The 12058-nt window shown below is 41.6% G+C and overlaps 1 protein-coding gene across 2 annotated transcripts in view; it reads left to right on the top strand.

The window, feature by feature from the left end:
- Positions 1 to 12058, top strand: part of eng (endoglin) — a 38521-nt gene that overhangs the window by 20681 nt on the left and 5782 nt on the right. For both annotated transcript variants that reach the window (XM_080018489.1, XM_080018490.1), the window contains exons 4-11: positions 2351 to 2467; positions 6789 to 6963; positions 7679 to 7856; positions 8155 to 8260; positions 8489 to 8684; positions 9301 to 9446; positions 10143 to 10373; positions 11039 to 11105. In XM_080018489.1, coding sequence (XP_079874615.1) covers positions 2351 to 2467; positions 6789 to 6963; positions 7679 to 7856; positions 8155 to 8260; positions 8489 to 8684; positions 9301 to 9446; positions 10143 to 10373; positions 11039 to 11105 — 1216 coding nt within the window. The remainder of the gene's footprint in view (positions 1 to 2350; positions 2468 to 6788; positions 6964 to 7678; positions 7857 to 8154; positions 8261 to 8488; positions 8685 to 9300; positions 9447 to 10142; positions 10374 to 11038; positions 11106 to 12058) is intronic.

The raw sequence follows: 12058 nt of genomic DNA, 5'->3' as shown, positions 1-12058 counted from the left end.
TTAATCCGCAGCTTGCTCGTGTAGACTAGAGAGGAGTTCAGTACCTTGCGGGTGTTTTCTGCACTCTGAACTACAGCCTTCTTCAGGAGATGACACCAGAGTTGTCTGGCTAAAGGACATTTTCACACCAATCTCCCATGATGTGGTCGCTCCATACACTGGCATGTTGGGATTGCGGTTCGCAGGATGACGATGTTCCTCTGTCATGTCCCCATTGGAACGCGATGGAAACTTCTGTTTCCTTCTTTGTTAAAGCCTTTCAAATAACCCCAGGCAACACCAGCAGATTTTCCTCCATAGTTATTGTCCGGTCCAACTGATTTGGACATTTGCGTTCACACATACAGCTCCTCCAGGTAATGTCCAGATAATTTCAAGGTTGCAGTACATGTGTGAAAGCAGCTATTGGCTGATTCTGAGTTTACTGGGCCGCCATAAGCGCTGGAATGAAACGCCAGCTTGTCCCTTCCTGAGATTTTGGGAAGGAACAGTTACAACAAACACCTTGGATGAGAAGTGACACTCATGGCTCTCTCCGTCACAGATGGTCTGGGGTTGTACTTGCCAGCTGCAAAATGAGGGTGAAAAAGGAAAACGCAGCATTGGTTTCCATCGCTCCCTTATGAGCAGTGTTGGGGTCGTTACTCAAAAAAAGTATTGTGTTATACATCACTCTTCACTTAAAATAAAACCAATGCCTTACTTTACTCAATTACTACCTGCAGAAAGTAATTTGTTACACTACACGCTACATTACCTTTGCATTACTTCTCAACATCCCCTGAGATGCACTGTCACGTAACTGCCACAAATTCGGCATTGTGCCTTCCTGTTTCCCAGCATGCATTGTGTTCAGACTTATGTTGTTTTATGTTATGCTATTAAGTTTTATTGTTAAGTATACGTTTTAAATGTCGTATACAAGTGTCATGCATTGTTCAGTGTTGGTAAATTGTTCGTAGTCGTTTCTGTTTATGTTGTAAGTGTTTTGGGGAATCAAGTACTGAAACGGCCGACGGACATCGCTGTTTGGTTTAATGACCACAGCGTTCATTTTTTTTTATTGTGAAACTTTTTCTCTCAGTTTGATCAGCCAATAAACAGACCGGTAAAGCAAACTTTGTCTTACTTTCACCAACCGCCACAATACAGAGACAGACAGAGATTCCTTAATTTACTTGGTGGATATAGAGCTTATGTACAACGCAAGTCATGACATATTGTTTGATAAGTAGCTGTACTGTGAATACTGAATTTAGGAACGGTAACGCGTTAAATTGCTTGTTACGGACAAACGTATTGTGGTCACACTATCGTGTCACTAGCCCCAACACTGCTCGCGAGTGCTGCACCGAGGACGTGCCTGGAGAAGGATGACACCGCGCGGTGCAGTCGCGCTCTCAGTTCGAGAGACAGCGCTGGATGAAAGGCCGCGTTCGATGTTGTCAGAGAGCCGTCCCGTCTCGCCAGAAGAGATGAAGGTGTTAGATTGAATTTGTGTCTCTCCAGCGCTGTGAGTCTCCTGCCAAGGAGATTCAAAGATGCAGTCATCGCAAACACGGCGGTTGGGCTTCGCGGAACATTGGGAAACAAACAAACGCTTGTTTTGGTTTTTTTTTGGGGGGGGGGGGGGTGTTTTCCAGCGTACATGACCGCACATGTGCTATTATTGAAGCAAAGCATTTTTTTTGGGGGTCGAGCATGTAATACATCTACCATCGCCCCCAGTAAGAAAGTACACACCAAACTCTTCTTTCCGTCTTAGAAATCTGGTTAAACGTAGGAGGGGATTGTATGTGCGTGTTTCTTATGTACAGTACCTTTATGTTTGAGTGTTCAGGAGTATATACAGTAAAAGCAGATATATCCATCCAAAACAAAAAAAAATTATATTTCCATGTACAATCCACTAACCAAGTAAGCGGTAATGTGCAGTCAGCCGGTCAATATCGCAAAATGAACTGCACTTTGGCTGCACTTTATCCTGCAAAAATAATCAGACCTAACCTGTTCACCGTTATCAGTGTGGAATCTGACATATCCGCATTCATCTCTTCACGCCTTCCATGTTGGTTTCTATGCAGCGTCGCCACTATCTAGTGTTAGTATTACCATGTATGCAACATGAATTGAGGGCCGTGAATCCAAGTGGAATCGGTTGCCCGTGGCAAAGGTCGTTATTAAACGACAGTGGGCATTATTCAGAAATAACCAACCTCTGATTTCGGGTGTTGACCAATCGGAAATGACGATTCTACAGCGTCCCTACCGGAAGTCATTTAAATTCATATACTTTTTTCTGTCTTTATATCTGTTTTCTGTACCAATGTTGTATTTGTGTTCCCTCTAGGTCCCCAGGTTCTTTTCTCTCAACGTGACCATGGCCAGGCCCATGAACCTCATCCTCACGAGCGATGCAACAGAGTCCTATGTATTGTACTACTTACACAAGGACGTCAACGTCTACGTGAGTGCAATCTCTACTTCAATCTCTATCACAATTTATGCAATTTTTTTTTTATCGGGCATCTTTCTTCCTCCTTATGTTAATGAGTTAATATGATACAGATTGTGTTTGAGAAATGGAAACAATCCAACTACAGTACAAGCCGATGTGAAATGATAAGAAGTCAGGTCTGTGCAATGACCCAGTATGTGGAGCGGCGCGCCCACGCAATACCATAATACATTTTTATCTTTATCTTTTGGGGTGACTTGATACCTCCCCAGATGTACTAAGCTGCTGTTTAACGCCAGCTGTTTTCTATGGAGTTAAACTAGCACAGATGTGCAGCGCTCTGGGCCAGTTTGAAGAAACAATTAACCTTGTTTGTTTTTGATGACACTACCTAGTGGCTGCTCCACATGAGGGAGTTTACATTTTATCACTGCACACTATAAAATAGATAGTAAGTGGAATGTGAGAGTGGCCAAAAAAAAACCCAACATCTGTCATAACTTTTACGTTCCAATTAGGGCTACAGATATTCCTCTATAATGACATTCAAAGTTGTATGGTTGTATGTATTATTTTGAACATATTATATGTTATATATATATGTTTGAATTTTTAATGCTCTCATTTCGTAGGGGGGCGGGGGCTTTACGCACGGTTCTGTAGCTCCGCAGCTCCGATCAGAGCGATCTTTTCTCCAAACAAAGCAAATATAAACTCAAGATGCATTTCATTTGCTCTGTTTCCTGCTGCCGCTCTACCGCAGGTCGCTCCTGAAAAAAATCCCCGCCGCGTTCTCGCGGTCCGTTGGCAAATGCCCATGCCCGGCGGCCTGGTCCGTGAGCCGGTGGTCGGGAACCCTCTGCGGTAGAGGGCATTCCGTCGGTGACAGTCGGATTTATTTCCCGCTTTCGTCGTCACATCTGCGGTGCTACCGGACATTACGGTCAAAGGCGCGCTCTCTCCCTTGTACACACAATGAAACGCCGGAGGAGAGGGAGACTCCCCAGACTTTGCACACCGTTACCGGGGATATTTCTCTCATATGTGCGTTGGCTGTGCAACAAGCTGGGTGAACTTATTTGAACTCCTCAGGCAAGACATTTGCAGCATGAAAACAACTACCCTGGCAAAGTAGTTGTAAGTGGTAGTGCGGTGTTGTGCTCCTTTTGAATAAGATCGAGAATGCAACATAAGCAGTTGTTTTGATTCAGTTGGTTGCGTCTGCAGTGATTTAAAGAGAAGATAAGAGCAAATCAATTCTATTTAATATAATAAATCTTTGCTTAATTAAATTGAGACCCCTACAATTCTGGCCCCGAGAGAGATTACCCATGTGTTTAGACTCACTGTATTCATGTATAAGAAGAGCGGACGCATTTCACATACGCAGAGCAGCATTTAGCATTTTAGCAATCTCGAATCCCAATTATTATATATTTTCTCTCGTTTGGCATTGGGATTGTTTTCCCCTCCTGGTCGCACGGTGAAAAAACTTGTGAATCCGTGGGAGTTCGGCGGCTTTCCAGTGGCGTCAGCATTCGAGCCATGATAGTGTACGGACACCACATCCTGCATTGCGGCTTAGAGAGCGTTCTCTGACGCTATGGGATGTTTTTCCGTGGGACGAGCGGCGTCGCGGGGGGATTAAATTGTGTTTTTTACTGTGGGCAGAGTGAGAACAACAGCATCTGTTCTGTGTCTGAGGAAATGCGTGAGCGGCTTGACAGCTCCTCTGGGGGGTGACAGCGACACTTCTGCTTGGATGCTGAAGGCAACCTGAGTGCACTTGTGTTCCAAAATAAAAGCCCTGGCTCAGCAGGTCTTTTTTTTTTTTTTTTTTTTGTCGGCCCTAAATATTTTTCTAATATTCCTCTCCGATGAACTATGTCATAGATGGGTCTGCGTCTATATATTTTTTCTCCTAGCTCGTAACATCCCAAGTGCCTCGGTAAAACAAGATGGATAAATTGTCTGGAGATTGGCCTTGATCAGTATATATATATATATATATATATATATATATATATATATATATATATATATATATAAAGAAAAAAAAATCTATATACATATATATATATAAAAAAAATCTCTCTATATATATATAACACCGATCAGCCACAACATTAAAACCACTGCCAGGTGAAGTGAATAACATTGATCATCTTGTTACAGTCTGTGGTGTAGTCTATGTGATACACAGGTATACGCCATAAACCCACTAAGACAGCTCCAGGATTTCCGCATAGCCACTTAAAAATGCGGAAAGGATTGTGACAGAACTTTCCCTTCAGTGATTTTGTTTTAGCAAATACCGGGTAGAGAAGCTACAATAAAATTTGTTCTGCAGGGGAACTTGCGGGTGTACGGCGCAGCACCTCCAAGGATTTCCTTACAATTTTACATTTCCATTCAACACTTTAGATAAAAATAAATACCCTCCGATAATTACTTTTAAGCTTTACATTTATTTCGGACTGATATTTTATCAAAACAGGCAAGTGTAGTGCAGTGGCGTAAATGTGTAATGAGGGAGTCACCTCCGCTTTCGCCCGAGCCCTGTGCGTCAGCTCCCTAGAGCAGAGGTTCTCCTCGCGAACTCCTCACGGTGCTCCCCACGCTGACCCCTGTCCACTGTCGAAAGCGCCTGCAATGCGTCAGAGCCGGACCATGGAGCAATGGAAGAAGGTGACCTGGTCTGATGTATCACGTTTTCTTTTACATGATGTGGATGGCTGGGTGCGTGTGCGTCGTTTACCTGGGGAAGAGATGCATTATGGGAAGAAGGCGGTGGCGGCAGCGTGATGCTCTGGGCCATGTTCTGCTGGGAAACCTTGGGTCCTGACATTCATGTGGATGTTACTTTGACACGTACCAACTTCCTAAACATTGTTACTGATCAGTATATATATTTTTATTTATTTATTTGTTTGTTTATTTATATATATATATATATATATATATATATATATAATCTTTAATTTGGGAGGGTATAGTATTAGCTCACATGCTGTATAGCCATAACAGTGACTTCTGTTTTGAATGTGTGAAACCACCGACAGCGATGAGGTTAGAATAAAAACACCCGAGAAGAATTGATAAAAGTGTCTGAGGAACCGGCGAGCTAACAGAGGAACCTTCTATCTGATGCTCGCAACCCATTCAAGGGGAGGATGGGGTTTAGGTAATCTCATTCCAATCTGCACTACGTCCCACACAGTGAGTTATGTGGAAATCTGACTTTAAGACTATGTGAGAAGATAAGACATGTCTCACACACACACACACACACCCTCACACACACCCACACACACACACACACACACACACACACACACACACACACACACACACACACACACATATACAAACACACACGCACCAGAACACATTCTTCCCTTGTTTTTCTAAAACTCGAGTCTAAAACTGAGAAATGCCACCAGCATATTCACTATTCTCCGTTCCTTTCGCGAGAATTTTGCTTAAAATGTGTGTATTTAGAGGTTTAAATGTATATCACTCGGGGGAAGAAAAGGGGGAAAGAAACCCTTATCTTTGTTATCTTCATAGTATTGTTTGCCAGACAGACTGTAGGCCTCTCATAGAAAATGTCTTTCCTTTGTTAACATGAATGAGTTTATTTTGCTTCGTCCACATCGTCTATTCGGCCAGACCTTCACGCCACCCAGCCATCTCCGAGCACGGCGACCGCTCTTCCCTCCTTCACGTGGGCTCCGTCAAAAAGTGTTTTCCCCCATTGGTGCAGACGAGAAAATAGCGGCGGGTCCGGCCGGCTGCTTTGGATGTATATATTTATACCTTGTATAGAGTCAGATTCCAGCCAAGTGTGCTGACGCACAAAGTTAAAAAGGTCCCATTTCCCGGCTCCGCTCAGGAAGCGAAGGAAAGGCCATGGCTCCAACGGGTTGTGCAACTGGTCTCGTGGACACTTTACCATAATAAACATTCCTTTTCAAATGGACCTTGCTTTGAGAATAGGAAAAGTGGGGTTGTTTGGCCGGGGCGCGAGGGGGGTGTGTGCGTGTATGTATGTGTATGTGTATGTGTGTAAGACGGGGTCCTTTTTTGAAAACTTTAAGAATGGAAAATGGCATAATTGCCATTAAATTGTGCAAACGTGCGAGGAAGCTCTATAAATAAAGCGTTAACTCGCTTGACACCGTAGACAACAAAGAAGGGTTGTTTAACTTCAGAGGAGCTTTCTAACTTGCTCACCTAAATTCCATTCCTGCGTTTCTAATTCTACCCAACAACAGCGGCTTATGTAATAAATGGCACTGATCGGCGTGGTTTTGGCTCTGTCTTTCAGGTGAGCAGTAATACTTCAATCACCCTGCACGGGGACTCTAAGGATAATATCCATAAGTGGGAGCTCCCCTCTGGTCACGGCAAGCTGGTGAAATGGGCGACACAGACGTTTGGGGGTGTTACCTCATTCACTACAGTGAGGAGCCCCAAAGAGATCTCCTATACTGGAAAAGAAGGTAAGAGTCCTTTGTGTCACCCAAAAGACATACATATATACATACATGCATGCATGCATCCATACATACATACATACATCCATACATACATACATACCTACATACATACATCCATACATACATACATACCTACATACATACATACATACATACATACATACATACATACACTCATCCCATTCATACATAAGTCACTCCATGAGATGGGTGCCATTTCTTTCCTTTCTATTCCTTTCCCATTGCCTTTCTACTTTCAAAATGTTTATTAACAAAGAATCGTTTTGTTTTTTTTAAACATTTCATCATTTAATATACATGTTAAACTTCCCCCCAAAAACATATGTTCCAACCTCAGGCACACAAGCCTTATTTTTTTAATCATCCATTACACATCCATTCATTGTGACGGGGTGGAAAACTTCCATCCTCAACACTCGACATCAAGCAATATTATTAGGAATACATCCTGAGGGAGGTCAGTGCTTGTGGCCACCCAGGGTGGGCGCTTGTTTGCCAAGCATTTGAAAAGTGTCTGTATGAGAGGCAGATTTGGATTTCTTCTAAAAACCCTATCAGACTATAGCATTTTGTGAGATGAATGCACTTTGTTATATCATTATGTGGAAAACGAAATAATGAATAATAATACAAAAAAAAAAGTCTGTAAAGTTCAAGTTCAAGTTCAAGAGATTATGATTGAAATGTGCGACGACAGGAACTAAGCTCGGCTCGGGTGATTGCACACTCGAATATGAAGATCCGTCCGTGAAGGACTTCATGGATGCGCCGGAGAAGAGTCCTTCGCCTTCTTCGTTGAAATTCTGCTCGCCTGGACCTCAGGTTCCCAGCAAGGAGCTGCACATCATCAACATCCCCGACAACGCCGGCATCCGGTAAACAACTTGACACTAAAGCTAACTGTCGACCAATCATTTGATTGATTGCAGTAGGATGATTTCATAATTTTAGAGAGGGCAGTCTCTAAATCTGAAGCAAAATTTTAACTGTCCCAAAAAAATCAAGCCTTTAAAAAACTTAAACGCTAACCTAATTACGCAACTAACTGAAAATAACTGATTCCTAAAACGTAATGCAGTTAGTGAATAGAGTAATATCAAAAAAATAAAATAAAAATAAAATAAAACTTGTATTACTAAGCCTAATACAGTATTTTTGTCTCTTTTTTTTCAGCAACGTGTCTCTTCGGGTGGACGGACAGAAGATGATCAGCCTGTTCCTGAGGGGCCCGCAGGGAACCGTGTGGAGCTTCCGCGGACAAAGTCACACAAAGATTGGCGTAAGCGGCGCGCTCGTAAACCGCTTTTTCCAAAATGAAAAATCGCCGACGCCGTCGCACCGCTGCGCGGCGCGAGACGATTTAAGAACGTCAGACGTTTCGCCGCAGCCGTTTATTTCTGCCCTTGTAAAAAAAAAAAAAAATCAAATAAAAAAAAGATTCCCGGTCTGGATGTGGTTTTAATTGCCTGACAGCCCTGTTAAACTGTCTCCGTTCTCCCCTCTCCAGTCCACCAATGAGATCTTGCTGGACAATTTCACACTTAAACTGCAGCCGACAGTGACGATGGCGAGCGACAGCGCGGCCGACGTTCAGAGGAAGGCCTTGGATTACTTCAAGGCCTCGGCTTTCACCAGCTACTCCGAGATCTGGGCCGAGGAGTCGGCGGTGTCGCTGCTGGTGGAACGGAAAGACTACACCTCAGGTAGGCACGGAACAGAGGAGAAGCTGCGCTCAGGTGTAAAGGAAGTTTTTCAATAAATCGATGTGGTGTTTCTTGCGATGAAGTAATCCCACTGCACACCGATAAAAACCTCACAAACATGTGGAACTGAGCCCATCATTATGGCCTCACTAAATTGGAAATAGAAGGACCTGCGCGGGTTTTGATGAACACAGAGCTGCTTTCCAGGATGGAGTTGACCAGTCAGTGCAGCCTTGCTATAACAAGAGCTAGTTTCCGTTGTTGAGCTTTTAAAGCGGAATTTAAATATTTTTCTCAAAATAAAAAAATATATAAAATCACTGATCTCAAGAGATGGAGTGAAGTCTAATAATAATAATAATGATAATAATAATAATAATGATGATAATAATAATAATAATAATAATAATGATAATGATCATAATAATAATAATAATAATAATAATAATAATAATAACAATAATAATAATAATCATCATAATCATAATCATAATCATAATCATAATAATAATCATAACAACAACAACAACAACAACAACAACATAGCCAAGGTGTAGTAAATTAAACACTTTATATTAATATTTTTAAAAGGTCGCCTTTTGATTTTTTCCCTCAGTCACAGTAGCAGGAACGTCCACTCCGCTCACCACCAGCGCCGCCCACCAGATGCCTCTCCTCATGCAGCTCTACACCTCCCCAGACTACCGCTCGCCACTCGACCCCAGCACCAAGGTGCAGAGCGATAAGAGAATCTACGCCGAGGTGAGAACCCTGCGCGCTACTTTTCGACGCTCTTCCTCGGTCCTTTTCCACCTCAATGAGAAAAGAAAAATACTCACTGTATATATCATCCACAAATTGCTTCAGTGGCTTAAGGCGCAGTAAGTTGACATTAAGACATTAAATCCTGCATCTTCACTCAAGGAAACACGAGGGGAAGTGCATCTACTGGCCGACAGTTATGGGCTGTGTATTAGTTGTGTGCTATACTATGAAATAACAATAAATTCATGCAAATCAGCTTTCCCTCCATATAAAACACGTTTTTTTTTTTGGTATATTTTTCTTGCTTATTGTATATTGCGGATTTTTGTCAGCTAATTATTACATTTGAAATAGTGCATTTTTGATCTTTATTTTTTTGTTCTCATCACTTTACTATTATTCCGTATTTTTAGGTAAGCTTCTTACCTAAAATATTCCAAGCACTCGATAATACTCAAAATTATTATTTTTTTCAAATTAAAAAAATAAATCCTGTTTTGTCTTGTGTGAAGAAAAGTGTTTATCAGAGCATTGCGCAAGAACTTTAAGAATAAAAGGATTAGATGATTTCCCCGCCTCCGCTGGTATACGGCTCTTCACCCCGTCACGGATGGCGGTTGCAGAACCCCGACCCCCCCCCCCCCCCCCGGCCAACACCTTGTCGTGTCTTTGTCTCGCTTTGCCGGCGTCCAGATTTCGGGGCACGCGCTGGGGGAGATCGTCCTGACCATCCAGGTGATGAGCTGCTCAGTGCGCTCCAGGGGCTCGTGTCCGGCGGTGGAGGAGCAGATGCCCTTCATCCCCGAGGCGTGCTCCTCCTCCGCCTGCCCCAACAGCACGCGCCTCAGCTTCTCCCTGGACCCTCTGCAGCGGCTCTCCTCCAACTGGGACCTGGAGTGCTCCGTCAAACTCTGCTACAGCGAGGTACAAAGAGCACTCACCGGAAGGAGGGATTTGGTGTGTGTGTGTGTGGGGGGGGGGGGGGGAGTGTATGACTATGGCATGTGAAGAGCATCTCTTTCTGTTTGGGCCAAAAAAAGGGTTTCCTTTGTTTTTTGACATTTCTGCACATTATTCTAGAATCAGTGACATCGCACGAACGATGATGTACAACAATGACCGAAAACAGTCAACGTCAATCATTTTGTATCCATAGTTTTCCAGTTTTTACCGTTTTTTTGTGAGTAAATCAAACTGTTTGCGAGAGAACGGGGGGAGCTGTCACCTGAAGTGTCAAAAATACAAAAATCACTTCTCAATTTTATTTTCAAGACTGTGGTTACAGACGTACAATTCTGATAAAATTCCAAATAATTGATATGCCTTTCTCGTATAACGAGATCAGGCTTTGGGCGGCTACATGCAGACACATTCAAAAAGTTTTTCAAATATTTGTCTCTTTCTTTTTTTACGGGGTCTTTTGAAGATTATCTCTCATAATTTTTCTCGACTTGTTCAAGGTTTCTGTGATTTTTTTTTTTTCTTGTAGTTACATTCCTTCCATTTCAGCCTTTGAACTCTGTGGTGATGAGCGGCACAGAGCTTTTGAAAAACCCTGGACTTTCTGCTTCCTTTGACCTTGTGACTAGAAATGTGGAGATGGAGGGAGAGTGAAGAGGAACCTTGAGATCTCCCAGCCGTGTATATCACCACCAAGTGAGTTTGGTTTTAACTCCAAAAAAAAATAAAATAATAATACTACTACTACTACTACTACTAATAATAATCATTTAAAAAAATACAAATTAAAAATAAATAATAATAATAATAATAATAATAATAATAATAATAATAATTATTATTATTATTATTATTATTATTATTATTATTATTATTATTATTACTAGTAGTAGTAGTAGTAGTAGTAGTAGTAGTAGTAGTAGTAGTAGTATTGTTATTATTAGTATTATTAGTATAATAATAATAATAATACTACTAATACTACTACTACTACTACTACTACTACTACTACTACTACTACTACTACTAATAATAATAATAATAATAATAATAACAACAACAATAATAACAATAATAATAATCATCATCTTTATTTGTGCAGGACCTTTCATACATGACATGTAACTCAAAGTGCTTTAAATTAAAAGAAGGCCATCAAATAGTAATAATAACAGCAAAGCAAAAAAAATAAAAAATGAAATACACTAAAAACAGGATAAGAATAAGCTTATAATAGAAAGAATAAATCAAACAAGCAAAATGCTTTTTATAAAAAAATATACTCATTGTGAGATTTGGGGTCATGAATCGAGACCATGAAGGATCACGATCGTTCCTCTGCAAATTATTTTCCTATTTAATTTTGATTTTACAAATGTTGTTTTAGTCGTTACAGCATCGTAACGACTTTTCATAAAAATACTTGCGCAAAGTATTTTTGACTTACAGCTCACGTCTGCGCTGTGATCTTATTTATCCCCCTGGCCTTCCTTTTGGTTATTTACTGATCCTGCCCAAAGACGTCGCTAGGATTTCCCAATTAGCTTTGCTATCAGTCTCCCCCATATGGCAGCGCCGGCTCCCGGGAGATCAGACTTTTTCATTATTGTTGTCATCCTCATGGCGATTTCCATCATTTCAAAAGTGAC

The sequence above is a fragment of the Zeus faber genome (assembly GCF_960531495.2).
Source record: "Zeus faber genome assembly, chromosome: 17".
NCBI lineage: Eukaryota > Metazoa > Chordata > Actinopteri > Zeiformes > Zeidae > Zeus > Zeus faber.
Note: the sequence above shows the minus strand (reverse complement) of the source record. Positions and strands in the feature narration are given on the sequence as shown.